The sequence below is a fragment of the Engraulis encrasicolus genome, chromosome 19, assembly GCF_034702125.1.
Source record: "Engraulis encrasicolus isolate BLACKSEA-1 chromosome 19, IST_EnEncr_1.0, whole genome shotgun sequence".
NCBI lineage: Eukaryota > Metazoa > Chordata > Actinopteri > Clupeiformes > Engraulidae > Engraulis > Engraulis encrasicolus.
The window spans coordinates 32418270-32442035 of record NC_085875.1 but is presented as its reverse complement, the minus strand read 5'-3'; the positions used below and the strand labels follow the sequence as shown (position 1 = coordinate 32442035).

Here is a 23766-nt window from a genome sequence, read left to right as displayed (position 1 = left end):
ACAATGTGTGGAAATACCTAGTATGTACTGTACGTGCCTACATCTTTCCTATAAAAACAGTATGTCTACAAACGCAGACAAATATTCCCATTTTCGTCTGCAAAGATATGCTTGAGTAATGTCTGCATCTTAATTCTGTATGTGTGTGTGTGTGTGTGTGTGTGTGTGTGTGTGCGTGTGTGTGTGTGTGTGTGTGTGTGTGTGTGTGTGTGTGTGTGTGTGTGTGTGTGTGTGTGTGTGTGTGTGTGTGTGTGTGTGCGCGGAGCAGTAAAAGGTTGAGGTGGTATAAATAGCTTGCCGGTGGCGGCGTGGGGTCACCGCTGACCTTTTCAAAGGGACACTAGAGCTCATCATCCTGTCAGCCACTCGCACCCAGGAACCTTCTAGAATACGGCCGGCCACCAAGGTCAACGGAGGTCACCGTGCCACAAGACTCAAAGGGTGTGAAGGACAAAAAGAACGGGATGGCGCTTCCTCGACAGAGGGAGGGAGTGAAGGAGAGAGGAAGGAAAGGGGTGAAGGGCTAGATATGTAACAATTGAACGGATGTGGACGAAAGTCCTTGCTGGGTTGTGTCAAAGGCAGTGTTGGCAGCTGCTGTTTTTGAAGGGCCCACATTGGGTTATTTTCACTGGTACAAACTTGGCTACCAGTGGGTGGTATTTGTCCAGACCAGTTTTTTTCTCTATTGGGTGGAGAAAGAAACCCAGTAGTGAAGTTTGTTTAGAATTCTGTCCATATCTCAGACCGGATAAATGAGTCAGGGCCAGCTCACTTCCTCCTGTCTAGCTTTCTCTGTCTGACTGTCAAGTCCCCCCAAGCATCCCCCCCCATCTCTCTCTCTCTCTCTCTCTCTCTCTCTCTCTCTCTCTCTCTCTCTCTCTCTCTCTCTCTCTCTCTCTCTCTCTCTCTCTCTCTCTCTCTCTCTCTCTCTCTCTCTCTCTCTCTCTCTCTCCATCACACCCTTCCAAGAAACATCCCCTCCAGCCACCAGCCACCAGCTGTCCCAAAATGGTACAGGGGTGCATTTTCGATACCATAGTTACTAACTACATTAACTACTTTGTTGTTTTTAATGCAATTTCCCATTTAGCTAACTGGCTAGCAACTACGCTTTTGAGAAACGCACTCCAGATCTTTTGGTTATGGGCGCTCCATATTTGCTATTTTAACTCACTTCCTCTCAGGTATTACTTTTTATTTACCTGGAGGAAGACGGACGCCAAGCCAGGCAGCCGCACCTGACTGAGTCTCCTCCAGCCCCTGGTCTGGTCTGGTCAGGGGGGATGTGTGTGTTTGCTGGGCCGGACTAAGATGACCTGGAGCCCCTAGGCTAAAGGTTGCTGTGGGACCCCTCAGAAGGCAAATTTCACGACAAATTTGCATAGTCTGTGTCATAATTACATGCTAGGGATTGAGTATAATATGTCTACCAACTGTACAGAACACAACAGATACAATTTCCAATGCTGCATCTTGTCACCATTCAGCAATTTTTCCACTTTTGGCCAAAGCAGGGGCCCCTTGGCAGGTGGGGGCCCCTCAGCTGCAGCCATATATGGCCTATGCGTTAATCCGGCCCTGTGTGTGTGCGTGTGTGCTGGCGTGTGCCTGACTAATACCGTACAGTACAGTGCACCTACAGTATCGCCCATGCCAGCCATCAAGCATCACCTCCACCTGTTTGTTGTGTCTAAGGTGCCCCAGGTGCCCGCTCCCACATTACCGGTGTTGAGCCACGCTGGTCCAGGAAGGGTTCATCAAAAAAAATCCCCAGAAGCCCCCTCAAACATATCTGGACTATGGGTCTAGTGTTGGTTGAGGCTGTGCTTTGTTGTTGCCAAGCAACTGCTAAAGTGTGTGTGGATTGAATTGACCGCAGGTTATTCGGTTTGTTTTTGGGCGTGTGTGCCTTCCTGTACATGTGTGTGTGTGTTGTATATTTTTTTGTCTTTTATAACTTGTTGGTCTGGGACGGTCTGTGGTCAGATGAATTTAATCATTGCGGTGTGGAGCCCCTGTGGAATGTGACTGTTGGCCGCGGCTGTCCTATCTCTGATGGTGTTTTGCTGCTTCTTTCTTTCTTTCTTTCTTTCTTTCTTTCTTTCTTTCTTTCTTTCTTTCTTTCTTTCTTTCTTTCTTTCTTTTTCTTTCTCTCTCTCTCTCTCTCTCTCTCTCTCTCTCTCTCTCTCTCTCTCTCTATTGGCCAGGCCTGTGCTCCATTACTCGGCGTGCTGTGGGCCCATTTGACATGGATCAGTGATTGATCAGAGGGGGCTCTCCCCTCTTTTCACAAAAAAAGTGGGGGATTTTCAAAGACCTCTCAATGCACCTTCGTTCGGTTTGAGGTAACGTTTGTTTTGGGGGTGGATGAGAAGTCACACTGAGGGGAAAGTGTAACATGGCCACATAATTATTGGAGGCGGTTGTTTGAAAGTCCCAAACACACAGCGGCAGCTGGATATGATGGAGGACGGATGATGAAAACGGGCGGCGTCCACAAACTATATTGAAAGTCGGCCATGTTTAAAATGTTGGGCTTCAAGCATTAAAAGTAGCTCTGTTAATTACCACACAAAATACGTTCAAAACTTATCCCCCCTTACAAAATTCTGTGGTGGACGCATGGACTCGCATACAGCCGGACGACTGCCAAACAGATTCAGATGCTTCCACAAACTATATTGAAAGTCGGCCATGTTTAAAATGTGGGCTTCAAACATTAAAAGTTGTTACGTTTATTACCTCACAAAATGCAGTCAAAGTTATCGGCCCTTACAAAATTCTGTGGTGGAAGCATGGACTCGCTTACAGCCGGACGACAGCCAAACAAAATGGCTGCTCTACTTTCGGGCGGAGACATAATGATGGATCGATAGAATGATAGACAGAGGTTTCCGAGAATGTTGTACATTCACTGTCAGAAATCTCAGAGCACATACAGTACATTTCGTAGGACCAATACCTGAAATAGATCTCGACCCGAGCGCTAAGCTAACAAACAGACACCGGACAAAAAAAGGTGAAGTTTAAATATGAAACAGCCACACAACGCTGAAGAGGCTGCTGATTTTTCCAAACTTGGAAAAGACAACACAGACGGGCAGGCAGTGGAGCAGAAGCTTGCAGTCACAGGTACTGGATCACATAGCAGCGGAGATCTTACTGACAGCTACGTAAACCAGGAGCCCTGGCTTTCCAGTCAGGAGGGTTTTTCAATACAGAGACACTCTTTTGTGTGTGTGTTGACAGTCAAGACTGCTTAGCTAAGGTATGGTGCCCTTTATGGAACAAGCAGACTCAATGTCTTGCCTTGCTGGTTGGCTTGGAGAGCATAGTGGCAGCTGTGGTACTTGGTAGATGGAAGAGGGCATGAGTAGGAGGTTTGATGTGTGTATAATATCCCACCTGTCATAACCATGGCACCTGAAGATGTGAAAAAGAACTGAGGTTGGAGGATATGGGTCTCTGAAGATTCTTATTCATCCAGGTCGTGTGTTATCCAAATAGTTTGGACTTCTTCTTTGGGCATGAACGACCTGTCGTTCTTCATCCAAGAAGAGGGAGGGTAGGGGAGGGTTTTATGACCACAACTGGGATCAACTGGCATTTGTAGCCTTCAAATACTGTAAATAACACATCGTGTCATCTTTATCTGTAATCCCTTTTTCACACAATGCATTGTACTTGAATGGCATGGTGGGCTGTAACCCAGCTCACCCAACTTACAGTATGAGTGTGAGTGTGAATGTGTGCGTGTGTGTGTGTGCTTACACACATGTCTGTGTGTCTTGTATGTCTGTATGTCTTGTATGTGTGTATGGTTTAGGCCCTTGTCCTGTTAATAGCGCCTACACTGTAGCTGTAAATAGCGCCTATAGCTTTTCAAAGTCGATGTATACAGGCAAGGAGGATGAAGGGAAAAGACAGTCTCCACTGGCTTTGGGTTCGATTAGCGTTCACACACTGAAGAATCGTTGCGCAGACTAGAGCTCCTCCTGACCCGCACAGCGCGGCGGGTTCTGGTGCCTTGGCTAGTTCTGGCTCAGCAGCGCCGCGACGATCAATGGAGCTATTGTGCAACCAGAGGAGAGGGACGCTGGGATTCCTGATGTGCTTTTATCTCCACGTCGGCTTCTCTTCTAAAAAGCAGAATCTTGCTTTTTTTGTCCTCTGATTCCGCTCTCGGGAAGAGAGAGAGAAAGAGAGAGAAGGAAAAAAAAGAAAAAGCCCAGACTGCTGAATTCCGCCTATTCCCAGAGCACTGTTACAAGATGGCAGTGTGATTATGGTCTGCCATCTCTCTTTTTTCCTGCCTGTCATTTGCCTATCTTCCCTCAATCTCCCAGGCTACAGAATGTACCCAGTTTGGGGGTAAAAAAAACTGTAATTTGTACAAATGACTTGATGTTGGCGCCAACTTTTTTTTCCCCTGTCACCAAAAAAAAAAAAGTTTTTTGTTGGTTGTTTCTGAAGTGGAGTGAGAGTCCCATTGGCAGGAGATGATGATGATGATGTGTGTGTGTGTGTGTGTGTGTGTGTGTGTGTGTGTGTGTGTGTGTGTGTGTGTGTGTGTGTGTGTGTGTGTGTGTGTGTGTGTGTGCGCCTGCGCGCCTGCGCGCCTGCGCGCCTGCGCGCCTGCGCGCCTACGCGTGCGTGATAGAGAGTTCCATTGGCAGGAGACGATGATGGCCATGATGATGTAGTAAATGGTGGTCTTTGTGTTTGTGTGAAACGCAGCAAATGAAACAGTTCCTAAACCACTCGCTCCACCAACCAGCTCATTGTGAGCGCCTGCTTGGCTGGCTGGCTGGCTGGCTGGCTGGTTTCTCAGGCTGGCGCACAGGCAAGTATGTCCAGCTCCTGACTTTAAAGAAGAAGAAGCGGCCTGTTCTCGAGGGAAGAGGAGGAGGAGGACAGGGGGAGGATGAGGAGGAGGAGAAGAAGAGATGGAGGAGGGGGAGGTGAAGAACAGGGAGAGGATGAGGAGGAGGAGAAGAAGAGGAGGAGGAGGAGGAGGACAGGGGGAGGATGAGGAGGAGGAGAAGAAGAGATGGAGGAGGGGGAGGTGAAGAACAGGGAGAGGATGAGGAGGAGGAGAAGAAGAGATGGAGGAGGGGGAAGTGGAGAACAGGGGGAGGATGAGGAGGAGGAGAAGAAGAGATGGAGGAGGGGGAGGTGAAGAACAGGAGGAGGAGGAGGAGGAGGAGAAGAAGAGATGGAGGAGGGGGAGGTGAAGAACAGGGGGAGGATGAGGAGGAGGAGAAGAAGAGATGGAGGAGGGGGAGGTGGAGAACAGGGGGAGGATGAGGAGGAGGAGAAGAAGAGATGGAGGAGGGGGAGGTGAAGAACAGGGGGAGGATGAGGAGGAGGAGAAGAAGAGATGGAGGAGGAGGAGGTGGAGAACAGGGGGAGGATGAGGAGGAGGAGAAGAAGAGATGGAGGAGTAGGAAGAGGAGACCCTGCTGGTGTAACTAAGTTCTCCAAAAGTCCCCGCTGCAGCCCCCTCGGTTGACCCAGTGGTGGACTCACTGGACGTGGTCGGGCTCGGGTGGACCGCTGTGCCGTTGCCGCGGCCCCGGCTCGTCCAGGCCCTGGAATGGGCACGTCACGCTGCTGTGTTTTCCGGACGGTTTTTGTCCGTCCACTGTTGTGCTTGGATCGGCATGATTGGAAAGGGGGTGGATGTGTGCATGTGTGTGTGTGCGTGCGTGCGTGCGTGCGTACGTGCGCCTCTGTCTGTCTATCCATGTTTGGTGTGTTTTTTCATCTGTGTGTGTGTGTGCACGCTCGCTCTGTGTGCTTGAGTGTGAGCTTGTGTCTGTACAGTATGTGTGAAGGAGGAGTGTTGTTTGCAGGCAGTGGGCCAGTGCCAGATTAAATAAGAACAAGTCTCTCTCATTCCCCTTCCCATCCCATGGGGTGGCTTCACCACGGAGAAAATCAGTCACTCACTCACTGAGCACACATGAATATTATTTGATTTTTTTTTGTACTTGAATATTATTTTTGCTGCTGGCACTCTGTCTGTGTCGCTTTATCCCAGGTGACTCACATTCAGGCATATCCTTCTTTGAATATACAGCTCTGGCAAAAATTGAGAGACCGTTTCAAAATTTTCCTTTTTTCTGATTTTGCTAAATGATCTAAATGACTATGCTTTCTTTCAAAATTCAGAGAAAATATTGGTTATTTATAGAGTGAAATAACAATGTTTGTTTTACTCCAATACATACCTATCCATAGCAAAAATCAGAAAAACTGAACATTTTTGAAGCGGTCTCTCAATTTTTGCCAGAGCTGTATATTTTATTATATCCTGCATTTAATGTTACATGGGAGACTACAGTAGTTATGGGAGTTTCGTAGGATATCGTCCTCCCGTGATATTCTTTGTTGTTCTTCGTTGCCCTTTTATGGACTTGTGTGTTGTGTGATTTTTTTGACGAATAGCGTGTTTTGTGAGTTTTGTTTTGTTGTGTGTTTAGTGGGATGTGAATGGTAGCATATGTTACAAGTCAGAGATGGAGGGGGACCAGTTCTGTTCGAAGGGAAGCTGTCATTGCTGGCTCCTGTTTGTCTGTGAGTGAAAGCACGCACATATTGTGCTCACACACACACACACACACACACACACACACACACACACACACACACACACACACACACACACACACACACACACACACACACGCTTAAACAAATAAACAAGTCCAGCTGGACCATCTAAATGGCCTCCGTGTAGCTTAATCTCCTAGCACATGGGAAATAAACTCGAATGCATTCCCTCGCTCGCACTCCTTGTCACTGTAGAGGCCAGGTGTGTGTGTGTGTGTGTGTGTGTTTGTGTGTCGGTGTCGGTGTCGGTGTGTTTGTGTGTGTGTGTGTGTCGGTGTCGGTGTGTGTCGGTGTCTGTGTGTGTGTGTGTGTCGGTGTGTGTTTGTGTTTGTGTGTGTGTGTGTGTGTCGGTGTGTCGGTGTTTGTGTGTGTGTGTGTGTGTGTGTGTCGGTGTGTGTGGGTGTGTGTGTGTGTGTGTGTGTGTGTCGGTGTGTGTGTGTGTGTGTGTGTGTGTGTGTGTGTGTGTGTGTGTGTGTGTGTTCATATCTGTATGTATATTTGTTTGTGTCAGCAGGTTCCTATGCATGAGAATGTTTGTTTGTGTTTGGTCTTTATCTGTCATATTATTTTTCAATGCATTCCTCTCTTCTCTCCTCTCATGCTCTATCCCTCTTTCCTTCTCTGCCTGTATCTTTGTTTTCCCTGCTCATGTGCATGTAAATATGGGGATGTACGTGTATGTATCTATAGGACATTGAGTACGTTTGTGAACAATATCTCCATAGATACATTCATTCTGATGGGAAAATGTACAGTTCTGAGCAGTGTTGTAGTTGTTGTATCTGCCTGTGAACACCAGTCATGACTGTCAGTATGTGGGAGTGGAAGAGGAAAAAATACACACGCACAAACACACACACACACACACATGCACACTCAACGCTTACTCACGCTACCTCACAGAGAGCGGCTTTCTCTAGCGCTGCCGTGCTGTCGTGTCCGGTCCACCTAATGTTGCTCATGTGAGCTGGGCTGGACTAGGGGAGAAATAGGGCCTTGGCACTTTTGGCTGAAAGGGGCCCCTCATAATTAGTGGCGCAGAACTGACTCACCGGTGCTGGGCACCTATTTGTAGGCCCTTATATACGTATATATTTCTTTTCTACATTTGTGAAAATAGGGGCCCACAAGGGTGCAGGTTCCACCGGGATATCCCTGCTATGCCAGATGCCCAGTCCAGCCCTGCATGTGAAGGGTCAGCTGACTGTTAATGCAGCAGTCCCCTTCGCTGACCTCCTGACCGCCATGCCGGGCCGGGCCGGGCTCTGCAGAGCACACTGTAGGCCTTTGTCCAGCCCCAGCCTCAGCCTCAGCCTCCGCAGCTGCCCTCCTCCCCTCATACACGCACGCCTCCTCCTCCTCCACCCCCGCAACGGCCTACTCACGCTACCTATCTCCTACTTGGCACCGTGTGTGTACGGCCAGCGCTACTGTTTCGGGAAGTTTTGGAAGACTGTTCAAAACTTCGAAACATTTCAAAACAGTTGAAAAAAACCATGACAAGCCCAGGACAAGCTAGTTTTAAGAAGTGTAGCAGTAATGTTCCCAACTACAGCCTCCCTTCATGCCAGGATGCATATCTCCCGCACCCTGTAATGGCCTACATACAGTACTGTATCTCTTGCTTGTCTACTCTGTGTGAACAGGGCTACCCGCAATAGTTCAGAAAGTCCTGGAAGGCTGTTCAAAACAAATGAAAAATTCTAGACAAAATACCGTTAAAAAAGTATAAACGAAGCGTCCAACTGCTCTCTTCTCCCTCACTGGTACACACATCTCTGCCTTGCACTGCCCTGTATATGCTCTACCTCCTTGTGTGTACAGCACAACTGTTTCTGAAAGTGCTATAATACTGTTCAATACAAATGAAGAACCCAGGACAAAATGCCTCCTACCTTCACACTGGTGCACACTTTTCTGACCCATACACGCTTCCTATTGGCACTCTGTGAGTGTACCACTCTACTCACAACACAACACTACTCACAAGGTTTTGTAAGGTCTTCCCAGAAGTTTTTATAAACTGCCAGTGTATCGGAATGTTCTGGAAGACTGCTCAAAAAGGGTGCCACTTATTCTGTTATATTTCCTCTCCCCTAGGGCTGTGCAATGTGTCAAATTTATATTGTGATATCAATATTGCAGTGCAGCAAAATCAAATTTCACAATATTTGCAATATTTTTGTCATTTGTCTATACTGCCAAAAGGTAGGTCACGCTAAGCGCAATATATTCCCCTCCACTTTAATCATGCGAGCACAGAGCAGACTTGCTACCCAACACTCAAGCAGAACACCACTGTGTGTTTCTCTATAGTTCTTTCTCACACTGCTGAAGGGAGGGAAGATTTTGAATTGTCGAGCACAATTATTTGTGTCTTTAAAGAAATATTGTCTAAAAAAATTCTGATATCAATATTGACTGAAATAATCGTGATATTCCTTTTTCCCATTATCGAGCAGCCCTACTCTCCCCCATCTCAATGCACTCCACTTTTCAACTCCTCACTGCCCTATGCTTACTACTTATTGCCTACTTGGCACTACTTGTGCAAATTAAACGGCAATGTTTCTGAAAAAATCCATGTGATTGTTCAAAAAACGAATGGAAAAATACCCCATGACAAAATATGCTGGACTCAAACTGTGCTACAGTATGCACTGGTCTATTCATCGCTACTGATCGCTTTCTTGGCAACTGTGTGTGTGCTACAACACTGCCAGCAACACTGCGGAAAGTTCTAAAAGATTGTTCAATAACAAGAAGGAAAAACATGAGAAAAAAACTTTTTTGTATGGTGTTTCTGAAAACGGTGAGTGGACGCTTTGAGCATGACAAAGCCGAGTTTATCAGTGAGTGACAATTTCCGCATGACGCCGGCGTTTACTTGCGGAGTTCGGTGGTGGCTTTGTTGCAGGTGGAAGTACGCTGAACCAATTGATTTAGAAAAGTGAAGGCTCCCATACTTCACACACTTGCAGGCCCATTTGTGCAGGAAATGTTTTCTGTACGGTGTATGATGAGATTATGCGAGTCTGGCTGCGGTTACTGTTCACATGCAAGCGGTAGCTAGGTAGCGTGCGCGCACACACACACACACACACACACACACACACACACACACACACACACACACACACACACACACACACACACACACTTTTGTTTGTTTGTTTACTCAGGAGAATCCACCTCAGCTCAGCTGGGCATCAGCAGATCTGAGCTCTGCCGTAACGTTGTGTCAACTCCTCTCCTCCCCAAATCCGGCGAATTTCACCCTCCTCAAATCCGATTACGCCAAAACCGCCTCCCCTGGGGCCCTGCCAAGACTCCCTCTGCACAGCAGAGCACTCAGCCTACCTCAGCTACACGCCACGCACGACACTCACAACACACACAGGTTGGACTGTTCGAGGGCACTCCAGAAGAATGGAAAACTAAAACTAAAAAACCCCACAGTTATCATCAAAACATAGGGGTTCCACTGTTCCCATGACTCCAGCAGTTTGGAATACTAAGAACCAGGTTACTGGGTTTCTGTTACTCTGTGGCTGAATGCTGTGAATACTTGGACGTATGCTCCAATTTTGTCTGTTGTACCCATAGTCGTGTATATTTAGATATGCTGTTGTTGGTTTTACTTCGACTCCAGAAATATTTAGAGCTTCAGTTTCTTTGCGTCTGTTATTCTTGCCTGGAGACAAGAGTCTACGAGAGGAAGAAGAGCAATAAAATAGAGAAGGGATGGGAAATCCCTACACACACACACACACACACACACACACACACACACACACACACACACTACACACACACAGACGCACACACTACACTTCATTACACACACACTCACACACACACACACACACAGACGCACACACTACACTTCATTACACACACACACACACACACACACACACACACACACACACACACACACACACACACACACACACACACACACACACACACACACACACACACACACACACACACACACACACACACACACACACACACACTAACTCCCAGTAGCAACTTCCCATAATTCAGCGAGACTGCAGCGAGATGTAGCGATTGCTGAAGAAGTATGGCTGCACACACACACGCACAGCCACCACAGTTGGAGAGCAAAAAAGCAGGGAATAAACGGGGAAGCAAAGAAAGAAAGAAAGAAAGAAAGGGTAAAAAAAAGCATGTTGCTGATTTATCTGAAAGGGCCTCCCACGCACTGAAAGATGAATTGGCAACGGAAGTCATTAATCTCCAGGCGTCTCTCATTTTTCTTTCCTCTTCGACGTGCCTGCACGCCGCACACACAGAGACACAACTAAATAGAGAGAGGGTATCAAACGCAACACGCATGGTGCTTTTTTTCTGTTGGAAGTAGCGCACTGCGCTAAGGTGCGAATAATTGATGATGTTTTAGCGGTGTAACATTGTCTCGGGTGCGCGTGTGTGGAGTGCGAGAAATGTGCCTCGGAAATTTTGCACTGCGAGGAGCTAAATGCTCATTTTCCTCACCTCCCACCAGGCAGTTAGTTTTTGTTGTCATAAATAAAGACATAAATAAATGATAATAACACTCTTGTTAGTGGAATGTGTCAGGATGTTGTTGTTTTTCCAACCCTTAGCTTTCAAGGCCCACTGAGTTGCGAAGTCATTTGAGAGAGCCTGTGAAATATGTGTAAATATGTGAAATAATTTATTGTTGTAGTATGTGCCAATTGCAAAGGCGATGAGACCTCTCGCTATTAATTTCATTTGAATATTCACATGTGCTTCGTGTGTGCTGTTTTTTCTCTACAGAATATCCAAGAGCATCCCAACGACGAAAGATGTGGAGCCCTTGCTGGAGATCGATGGCGACATCCGTAGCTTTGAGGTCTTCTTGTCGTCACGGACGCCAGTGTTGTGCGTGCGCGACGTAGAGATGTTCCTGCCCTGCACGGTCAACCTGGACCCAAAACTCCGGGAGATCATAGCAGGTCAGTTTCCAAACAACAAATAAAGGCAAAGATGGCCTGCACACCGATGACCTCCCTTTTAAAATCTATTTTATTGCAGTGTGATGTTTTGGGCCGCTGGTTCTCAGACAGCGCGATATCTGACTAGGAAACAGGAATGCACCGATACTTGATCATTATACTCATACTCTGCAAACACTTGCCAATACTGGGCACCGATACTATTATTACAAGAAACAACGCAAAATTTCATCACATTCCATTAACTTGAAAGCAGAATGGGAAAAAAGCCTCATGCATTCACTAACATTTAGATCTACACGGAAATGAACAATAAAACAAATATGACAGGTATTCATTGTATGTTGGGGGCAAAAAGTATTGTTGCTCTGTATTGGCAAGTATTATAGACAGTAATGTACTCATACTGGTATTGTACATCCCTAGGAACATTCCAAACAACAAACCACCAGCTGTGAGATCTGCAATTCACCAGCAACCCCATTCAAAATCCTTTTAACATTTGTGTTGGAACATACCGTTGCATATCTTACGAACTTTGCTCCATCTAAATCAGTATCCCCACCGACTGTTATTATCACAGTTCAGCCCAATCAACGAGCAACCTCCATGGCTACAATTTACAATTTCGCAACCCTCGGCAAGCAGCAAGCCAGAACCATGCTGTCTACAATTTACTAACCCCAACCAAGATCTTTCGACAGCCTTTCTGGTCATCCACAGCCTACAGAGGCATTGCTACATCCTACCCTCCCTCCTAAAGCAGCCTCCCTACAGACCTGTTATCTTCCTGTCGCCATAAACAATTAGGCCTCTGCACTGACTGCATGTGGTAAAACACTTAACTGGTTTACATTTAAAATATCTTCAGTCTCTTGCTTAACGTACTATACCATCAAGATCCTAAAGGGGACCAAAAACCAAAGATGACTAGATATGCCATGTAATTTTGGAATCGTAAGAAGAGTGTGCGGTGTTCTGACATGTCATTTGGCATTACCGAGGCATTTATGACAATATATATGAGTTTTAAAGTGTATATCTCAGGTTAATTTTTATTCAAAATAATGGACTTCCTTTGATAGTTCTACCACTTGAACAATTATCCATCATTTTTTTCATGCAACAGGACATCAGAAAATGAAATATAATGAGTAAAAGTGTGTATTTTCAGTAACATGTTCAAAGAATTCTAATCTATTGTGTGACGTCAGGCGAGGCCATTCAGTAGCCCGCAGTAGCGGTAGCCCTGCATTCTGTACGGTGTGTGATTGAATTATGCCGTACGGGTATGAAATAAATATCATTGGCAATATTATATCATGACCGCTACAGGGTGCCATGTGACCGTGAGGCAGAGTAAAAACCCGTGTTCGAACACTATGCCAAAAAAAAAAAAAAAAAAAAAAAATGGGGGTTGGGGGGGGGGGGGGGTTGGGGGTTACGATTGCGCTTGCCTCAAAGTGCGAGTCTCGAAAGCTTGAATTTGGAGAAGTAGGCCTACCATGTGATTTCAAATTTCAAGTAGGCCTAGGCCTACACTAGGCTACAAATTACCAGACATTGTTAGTATCAACCTTTAGTAGGTCTATCACGCCATTTCAGCATCATGTCCAAGTGGGAAAGAATGTAAACAGCGACAGTAGGCTAATAAATAAATAAAAACCGTTTGGGTGAATCATTCGCTCCAAGCTTTTAAACGGCAAGGTGCAAAGCAGTCGGCCTGCATTGTAAGAGTGCCAGAGATTACCGAATTCAAACGACTGCAAAGCAATCTGTCTGGGCACAGCGGAAAGCACCTGTGCGGTCCACACGGCCGTCAGCAGAAAACGAATGAACCTCCCTTGCATTACGTCCGAGAACATCAGTACACCGTATGTCAAATGGCGCATTTGTCTACTTGTTTCGAGCACCACGTTTCATTGTCATTGCCGCGAGTTTCTGACAAACCACATAGTTGAGCTGCACAACGTGACACTATCATACACAACATGATGAAGCGCCCCCCTCACGTTTGACATCCTCGGGCCGAAGTCTCATAAGGGGGTAAAGACCGTGAACATAGTGACACACACTTCACAGTGGTGTTGGTGAAAAACGAAAACGAAGTTGCCTCCCACGGCCCAAAACGCAAAAAATTAATGCCGAAAATTGAATGCCCCCTCAGTTGTCCTGGCTAGGGCAACTGGCGCGTTATCACCGCTTCTTATTCAATGCAGCAGCACTTTCATTGTACTCGCGCTGCACTTGTCTCACAATGTAATCAGCTGCGTGCTCCGGGCCAAATAGTCAACTCTCCCACCTTGTGGACACAGAAGGGAACAATTTGAAGAACGCGTTTCAGACGGACGGACGGACAGACATAGCCTACCCTCTTATAGAGATGCTGGGACGCATCTAAAAACGTGGATCCAACGCGCGTAGTAGGAAAATAGAGACTGAAAAGATACAACCAAAAGGCTCTACTCGAAGGCTCCAGCCAACGCTGTTGAACGATTGTTTGCCTCTCTCCCTGGCCATCTGAATGAGATGCTTTTATCAAACGTCATACCAAATCTACATTGGCCTATAGGCTAGTTTTGGTATTTATGTTTGATCTGGCGACTATTGTTGTTTTACTGTCTTGCTTGAATCGCTCTGTTTGGATTACTTGAAGACTTTCCATGGATTATCCTGCATCGTCTCAGTGCCGTGAGTAACCTGGAACATAAGTAGGCTATATCATCAGAGGTGAGCTTAGTCACTTTTGGCCGCGAGAGACTTGGAAGGCGCTACATTTGCGCCACACAACGTGGATTATTGAAACTGAAGACTTGATTTATTCTATTGGATAATTTCGTTTGGTAGGCCTATAATTACGGTCAGTGTAGTTTTTTTGTGACACTCGGACTTTTTTTTTTTTCAAGGAATATAGGTTAACCGAAATAGTCCCGCCGCCGCGTGGGTTAGGCCTACCTATTGATTTGTGATACGCATGTGGGTGACCTTTATTGAAGTTGCATGTAATTCTATAGTCAAAGGAAATTGAAAATGTGATTTTTACAACAGCGACATGACTCGGGTGGTATAGGCCTACTTTAGCCTACTGTTTTGCACCTTGGAAAAGTTTGACGCGATTTCAGCACCATGGACAGTCCCTCCCCAGTCGGGCGAATAGCACATTTTAGGCAATGCAGATCATTTCCCGTTTGTGCTGTTTGTAATTTAGGTAGCCTATTGCATTTAGCTGACGCGATATTGGCAGTTCATTAAACATGATTAAAAGCAAGCCCAAAAATATGAAGGGACTAGTAAAAAAAAGAAGCCCATGTCGCATAGTCTAGCCTATAGGTCCAAGCAGAATTTGCAACCCTGCATGAATAGCATTTCTACTAAAACTAGTTGGCCAAAAGTTACTAAATCATTTGGAAGTTGTTACAGTGCCCTGCATGAGAAAAACCGCACGATTACAGTTGCGATTTCTATTACAGGCCTGCATGCCACGGCCGTTATATCATTAGTGATCGTCACCTCGCCTATGTAAAATTCCAGGCAAATAAAATTAGAACGTTCACTCATGGCCTCGCCTGACGTAGTCGCCAGGTTACGGTTAAACCCACATTTGCCACAACAAACAACAAAAATCGTTGTTTAACATCGTTTTTGGAGGGACTTATATATGTGGATCATGTATTGAATACAGTTTGTACACATTGATCCAAAGTAGTGTTTAACCTGCGATATACACTTTAAATTTTTTCCAAATTATGCATGATGTTGAACGCCATTTCATTGTAATGATGAGTGTTTGTTAGGAGCAGTGAAGTGTGTGTCCAAACCAAGCGTCTGATTGTTGCCCAAGAACGGCATGAGAGGTCGGGTGACGTGATGTGTGATATGCTTCCCTCCATAGTCCACAATACATGATCCCAAAGGCACTGTCTTTTTTGCTCTTCAACCTCAAAGCCCCTCTGTACTCTAATTAAAGGCAAAAGGGAGCTAGTTTCAGAGTGAGGCTTTTGGCAAAATGGCATGGGATTTCATCTCTGCTCCCGGGACCTAGTATTTGTTTATGTTCCACAGAAGTGGCATCTTTTGGACCTTTTTTAAGAACTCGGCGTTTAGCTGCTCCATGACAAAATGGTCCAAACATGTTCTGATGTCTTTGGCTGCAGTGAGGTATGCGTGGGAGGATCTGAGTGGCTTTAATAGCAAAGGCCAAGATTATCATCAAACTTCAGAGATAAAAAAAACGTCAATTTTTGCGCTTCTCTTTTGGCTACTCTGTCTCTTCCTTGCCCTCCACCCCCTCTCTTCTTTTTTCTTTTCCTTGCTTCCTCTCATCCTCTGTTCCTTTCTATGTCTCTTTGTCTCTTTGTCTCTGTGTCTCTTTCTCTCTCTGTGTCTGTGTCTGTGTCTCTGTTTACATGTCTCTCTCTCTCTTTCTCTCTTTCTCTCTCTCTCTCTCTCTCTCTCTCTCTCTCTCTCTCTCTCTCTCTCTCTCTCTCTCTCCCCCTCTCCCCTCTCTCTGCCCTCAGATGTCCGTGATGCCAGGGACCAGATGCCTTTGGGGGGCATGGGCTACCCGGCGCTGCAGGAGGGCCCATCCCGCAGCGGGGCGTCTGTGTTTGGGCATCACCACAGTGCCGCCCTCTCCCCCGGGGGGCCAGGAGGGCCCTTCCCCCCCGCCGGGGGGCCCCTGCACCACCCGCATCCCCCGCAGCCCCACAGCAGCTACTACAGCGGCCTCACTGGCCCACAGCACCCCTTCTACAACCGGGTGAGCTGCAAAATACACCACACTACACACACTACACCACTACACATCACACCACACTACACACACTACAGCACTACACATCACACCACACCACAGACACACATGCCACACAGCACCCCTTTTACAACCGGGTGAGCTGCACAATACCGCACTACACACATCGACACATAGACTCACACAGTGTGGTAAGAACATGGCAGCATATACACATAGTGAAACAGACTCATATACTGCAGTAAAAACACAGACACACATAGTGACACAGACTCATATACTGCAGTAAAAACACAGACACACATAGTGACACAGACTCATATACTGCAGTAACAACACAGACACACATGGCGCACAGAACCCCTTCGCCAACCGGGTAAGCACACCACAGCGCAACACAAACACACACAAAGGACACACAAACTCGCACGATGTGGCTAGAACATAGCAGCAGAATCACACAGACACACAGATAGTAGAGCAGCAACACAGAGAGAGTCACACAGATACACAGGCTCATACACTGCAGCAACAACACACATGGCACAGAATCACACACATCGGCTCATACATAAGTGATTCTACGATTTGCCTACGCTTTTAAGTCCATGGATTTTATTTGCCAATTCCACTAACTATTAACTCCATCCAATGATGTTTTGGACATTAGCACACATGTATCTTTCATATAATACAGAAAGTGTAGACATGGCATTATTTCCCTCAGCAAGAATGAATATTTAATACTGGTTTTGGGCGTTTTCATGCCGTCCCGTTTTCCAAATGTCAGATTCAGTCTTCATATTAGCATGTAAAGAAACTTGTTTTGCCCAAGACTATTGCAAATGTTGATTCACAGTAATCATCACAATATGACAAAACTGTCAGAAAGACCACTGTCCTTTCCATTATACATGAAATTTGCCATTTTGTGTGTGTCCACGAAAACTGTGTTAACTGTGTTAACCGTGTCATGGTCGGAAACCCCCTCCATAAATCAGTAATGGTTTGGTCTTATGCCATACGAATAACATCACGTGATGTCATAACCTCTTTGGCAGGATATGGGAAGACTTTTTGGTAAGTTTTGAGCTCCATCCTTCCATAATTTAATCCATTCTTTTTCATGTTCTCATAGCGGGAAAATTGCCTGTCAACTGTGTTATCAACATATTCATAAGAATCTGAATTAGAAATCACATGTAGAAAAACACAGATAAAGCATACAGATACATGAATTGATTAAGGTGTTGTGATGGAACTTCTGAGGTCCTCAGTTAGCACAACACCATAAAAATGGCTGAAATGTCAACCGTGTTACCGTCAATGGTGTTACAATTAGCTATGACAGTCAGGGTTGCCAGATGAGGCTGATGATTTCCAGCCCAAAAAATGTTCAAAATCCGCCTAGAAGCACAAAATCCCGCCCAATTCTATTGATTTCTATGGCAAAAAGTGGGCAGGTTTTTCTGATAAATGCCATTTTTACCCGCACACGGCCATCCTAAGCAGCCCAATTGGGCGGGAACCAGCCCAATCTGGCAACACTGATGACAGTTGAGGAGGATTATGTTTTTGCCAATTTATCTCCATATTGACAGACAAACGAACAAAATAATTTGTGTTCTAGGGAGATGGGTTTGTCTGCTCTGTTTTTTCTCCTAAAAAAGTCTTCCAATGCCCTGTTGACCGTAACACCGTTGAGTTACACGGTTGACTGTTTTGAAAGTGTTTTTGTGCTATTTATCCCTTATGTGTTGGAAAAATCCTATGAACAGACACTAGGGATTATCTCTGGAGAAGGAAGTCTTGTGTAAGGAGGGTGACTAAATTCAAATCAGACGTTGCAGGGATTTATAATGAAAAATGTGTCAGTCTGTATCACAGTGAATCATAAAATCCTACTTATGAAGCTCAACAATCACATTTTCTATATCAGTTCCACAGATTAATGACAACATTATTGCAAGGGACATAAGCACTTTCTAACGTGTATTGTTTCAACTCTGTAGTATTTTTATTTATGTTTGAAATTACATAGTATTTGTCCATAACACTGTTGACAAAATAATTAAGCAAATGTTCGCTTTCATTAGAATATTTATCAAATGATTTAAGATTAAGCTTGGCAATTTGTTTGTTTGGAAACTTAAATATATACACTATGTAAACATCTAGGTCATTTAGTTGAAAAAAAATACTGATAATTGACATTTTGCTTTTGCCAAAAGCGTAGGCGAATCGTAGAATCACTCTCATGCTGCAGCAACAACAACAACACAAGCCGACACATGGGGCAACAGACTCACACACCGTAGCTAGAACACACACAACCACACTGCCTCAAAATACACAGAAGGCTCCGCCATGTACTTAAACACAACAGACAAGGATGGCATACAACAGACACGACACTCAAGTCATAAACCTATGCATGCACAACGGCACAAACAATGTACCACAACAGAACTCACAAATTAGAACTGACATGTACTGCACGCCCATACAAGGCAGTCAGGCACGCACACACAGAGACAAACACTCGTGTACACTAACTCCCTAATTCATAGAGACACATATCCTTTCTATTACATGAACTGAGACCTATACAGACACACACAGAGTAGGTCTGTGATGCCACAGACAGGAACAAATGCCAGTTCATGTTTGACAGGTGGGAAGGTTCAAGACACACACAGTGACACATTTTTAAAATTAAACTAAAAGGATGTGTGTCACAAAATGTCCTCATTCGCACACGCACACCGCACACACACAGAAAACCAATGAGCCAGACAATAAACATACACACCCAAACCCTGACCTGGCCCACAAAATCGAGTACACACACACACACACACACACACACACACACACACACACACACACACACACACAGACAGAAGCAGGGGCAAGTCATCATGCGTCTGCCAGCCTCACCCTCAACCTGCTGCTGCATTGCTGGCTGCCAGGGCTGGTGCCCTTCTGAGGCCCAACCCCAGCCGAGCGTTCCCTTCCCCGGCCATGCATACAGTAGACTGGGGCTACACTGGGCTCCATAGCTAGCTTACTGGCTACATTACGCTAAGCTATGTTAAGTTACATCATGTTATGTTGCGTTGAGTTATGTGACGCCACTTTATGTTTACGTTGTGTTATGTTTAGTCATGTTATGTTACTTCACGCTATGTTAAGTTGCATTAAGTTACATTACTGTGCCTTATATTAGGTCAGGTTACTTAAAAATTACATTGAAATTTAAAGGTACTTCCGTTTTATTTTTAACTTTTTTTTGCTGTACTATGATCACTGGTAACACCAGACACGGCAGCACCCAGTGTAACCCCAGTCTACTGTATGCAGGGAGGGAGGTTTTTTTTTTTCATTATTTTATTATTTCATTATTTTTAAAGAAAAACCTTTTTCCAACTTCTGAAACACACGCTCTCACCTGAAGTGTGCCCAGCTGCAAGTACTTACCTGATTTAAAAAAAAAAACAAAAAAACTCTGGAGCAAGAGCAGGAGGTGGAGTATTAGGGAGTAGGAGTGGGAGGAAGGCGTACAAATATTTGTCCGAATGCGCAACCCAAAACCAAAATTATCCAGCTCATTCGGATGATGAGGCCCTCTGCTCTGTTCTGTTCTGTCAGATATTTTTGTTTTTTTAATTCAACTGGAACGGCAAACAGGTTGTTTAGTGTGTGTGTGTGTGTGTGTGTGTGTTTGCGCGCGCGCGTGCGTGTGTGCGTGCGCGCGCGTGTGTGTAGGCTGGAGCTGGTTTCTCTGGCCCTGGCCCTGGTGTTGCTAAGGCTCAGTAGGTGGGATTCCAGGGTTAGCTGTTTTTGCGCCACATCCTGAAGCACATTGTGGAAAACGTTTGTTTGCACGTCAGGCCTTCCTTAAACATAGTGACTTTTTATTTAGACGGGTTTTTTGTGTGTAGTTTCAGTTTGGAAAGCTCCTGCCTGAGTTAGCGCCCTTTTTTAACAGTATGATTTGGTGTGTATGTTTTTGTTTCTTTATTTGTGTCTAGTTTGTTGTTTATTTACTCCTACTTGGTGGATGGTAGGCACTCCTTCTCTCACTCTGTATATTTCTCTCTCAATTTCTCTCTCTTTCTCTCCTGCTCTCTCTCTCTCTCTCTCTCTCTCTCTCTCTCTCTCTCTCTCTCTCTCTCTCTCTCTCTCTCTCTCTCTTCTATCTCTTTCCTTCTTTCTTTCTTTCTTTCTTTCTTTCTTTCTTTCTTTCTTTCTTTCTTTCTTTCTTTCTGTCTCACTCTCTGCTTCTCTCTTCTTTCCCTTCTTTCATATGCTCTTTCTTGGTCTCTATCTGTCTGCCTCTCTCTCTCTCTCTCTCTCTCTCTCTCTCTCTCTCTCTCTCTCTCTCTCTCTCTCTCTCTCTCTCTCTCCCGCCGTCTCCATCATTGACCACCCATTTTTGTTCTTCTTTTTCTTATATTTTGGGGGGTCCCATCAGCCATATTTCCCCCATCATGTCCTCCACCGATATCCGCATAATTTCTCTGGCCAACAACACCACGCCCATCCACCACCACCACCACCACCACCATCATCATCATCATCATCCTCCCGGCCGCCCTCTAAAGGGGGCTTTGCCAAGGACCACACTGGACTCGTAAGTAACCAATCAAACAGCCTGAGACAGTCCCCGAACATTACACAGTCACAGAACATTACAACACATACACACACACACACACACACACACACACACACACACACACACACACACACACACACACACACACACACACACACACACACACACACACACACACACACACACACACACACACAATTCTCAACATGCATTGACTGAAAAAACAACCCTAACCCAGCATATGGCTTACATGCATGTACACAACCAGCCATGTAACTCTGGCCCTCTGGTCATTTGCCATCCCCACTATGAGTTGATGTCTATTTTTTGATGATCATTTTCACTTTCTTATTCTCACTTTCTAATTCCCTTTAATTTGTGTTTTTGCAGCTCTGGTTTTGAAGTGATTAATATGATATCTAACTAGAACTAACTAGAGAAGGTCCTGAGCACTCGAGAAGGCTGTGTGTAGCGAGAGGAAACTTCATGCATTCATAGGCCCACAGACTCAGAAAGCAGTGCCTGTCAGCATTTCCATCTTCACCCTGTGGCCTTTCACGCATGTGTGCGTGCAGCTGTGTGTGCGTGTATGCGTGTGTGTGTTAAAATGCGTGCGTGTGTTTGAATGCGTGTGTGCGTGCGTGCGTGCGTGCGTGCGTGCGTGCCTCCTGCTTGGTTATCTCTTGCTCTCATCTTATCTGTTCATGTCATCTGCTCTCGTCATCACCCCGGCCCCTCCTCCCCTCCCCCACTAACCCCCTCCCCTCCCCTGTCGTGTCCTCTCCCCATCAGGAAGTTATCAAAGAGGACGCCCGCGAGGCCCAATTGCCCCCTCCCGCTCCATTGGTAACCCCAGCATATAGTGTGCTTGTGTGTGTATGTGTGTGTATGTACCTATGTCTGCTTGTATGTGTGCCTGTGTGTGTATGATTCATTAGTAATCCTAGTTGCGTGTGTCTGTGTATGTATGTGTGTGTCTGTGTGTGCGTTCTTGCGTGTTTGTGGCTGTGTGTATGCCTGTGCTTCATCAGTCCCCATGCCCTCTGTTGTAGCCTCCAGTCTACCACCAAGTACACACAGGTCCATTCATACACTACAGCTTTGCATGACAAACCAAACAAGAGGGGGACGGCTGGGGCGGCTGTGACGTTCTCCGAGTAGTGTAAAGGTGCTCATTTGTCAAAAATAAAACGATGCATTTCTGTCTATAAGTGCGGGTTCAGTTAGTCTATGCGTTTCTGTGTGTTTCTGTGTGTGTGCGTTTGTATATGTAGTATGTGTGTGCACTGCAAGTACAGTATCTGTCTGTGTGTGCCTGTGCGTGTGCATGTGTGCGTTTGTTTGTATGATGATAATGGCGTGTGCTGTTTAGCATCCCTGTGGCGTTATTGCCCTGTGTTTGACATCGGGAGAGGGGGAGAGTGAGACATGGTCATTGTTCTACTGTGTGTGACTCCAGAGTCTGCTGTGCATGTTTTTGGGAGGTTGCTGAAAGCGTTAGGGCTGTTTTTGAGTTGCCACAGTGTCTTAACTTATCACCCCCCCCTCAACCCCTTACATTCAGGACATTCCTGGCCAATTACATTGAACAGAGCAGGGCTTTTTTACATGGCATGGAGGAGCTGTAGCTGTGCATTGTTTGCATCAGGATGGCTGGAGGATGTCTGCATGGTAGATTGGTGTGTCATGGTTATATGTGTGTGAACGGGTCTGGGCAAATGGGTTATTGAGTTATAGTGCATGGTGTGTGCATGTGTGTGTGTATGTATTTGTACATGCTCACGGGTGTGTGTGTGTGTGTGTGTGTGTGTGCGCGCGTGTGTGTGCGTGCGTGTGTGTATGATTATCTGTGTGTCACTCTGTCTGTCACTCTGTCTTTGTGTGTGCATGTGTCTGCGTTTGCAGGTGTGTGTGTGTGTGTGTGTGTGTGTGTGTGTGTGTGTGTGTGTGTGTGTGTGTGTGTGTGTGTGTGTGTGTGTGTGTGTGTGTGTGTGTGTGTGTGTGTGTGTGTGTGTGTGTGTGTGTGTGTGTGTGTGACCGCATATTTGTGTTGATGCTCGTGTTAGTGTCTGACAGTGTGTGTTTTATGCCTGCAGAAGACTGTGTGTGTGTGTGTGTGTGTGTGTGTGTGTGCGCGCGTGCGTTTGCGTGTGTGTATGTATGCGTGCGTGCGTGCGTGCGAGCTTGAGGAGTGCGAAGACAGCATAGAGAGGGAACAGAGAACAGATGTGAAGTGATAAAGAAGGCGACAATGGAATGCCGGTTCCTCTCTCTCTCTCTCTCTCTCTCTCTCTCTCTCTCTCTCTCTCTCTCTCTCTCTCTCTCTCTCTCTCTCTCTCTCTCTCTCTCTCTCTCTCTCTCTCTCTCTCGTCTCGGCCCATCTGACATCGGCACTACCCGCCGGCATCCTGCTCTCCCTGGGAACACACAGGACACCCGCCTCCCATCTTCCACTGCTACTGCTCCTCATCCACCTCTCATTCTCATCCCTTCTTTTCTAGCTTTTCTCTTTTTTTACCTCTCTTGCTCTCTATACCCCCCTCTCTCTCCTTCCATCTCTTCTTCCATCTCTCTGTCTCTGTCTGTCTGTCTGTCTGTCTGTCTGTCTCTCTCTCTCTCTCTCTCTCTCTCTCTCTACCACTCTTTCTCCATCCCCACTTTCTCTCTGTCTACTTGTCCTCCCATCTCCATACTGCACTGCTCTGCCATCCTTCTCTTCCCTTCTTTTTTCCCCCCTATCTTTTTCACCTCTCCTGTCACCACTCACGGTGTCATCATCCCCTCAT

At 45.9% G+C, this 23766-nt stretch overlaps 1 protein-coding gene across 2 annotated transcripts in view; it reads left to right on the top strand.

The window, feature by feature from the left end:
• Positions 1-23766, top strand: part of kidins220a (kinase D-interacting substrate 220a) — a 104905-nt gene that overhangs the window by 61719 nt on the left and 19420 nt on the right. For both annotated transcript variants that reach the window (XM_063184131.1, XM_063184130.1), the window contains 3 exons: positions 11428-11606; positions 16124-16365; positions 20837-20995. In XM_063184131.1, the coding sequence (XP_063040201.1) occupies positions 11428-11606; positions 16124-16365; positions 20837-20995 (580 nt within the window). The remainder of the gene's footprint in view (positions 1-11427; positions 11607-16123; positions 16366-20836; positions 20996-23766) is intronic.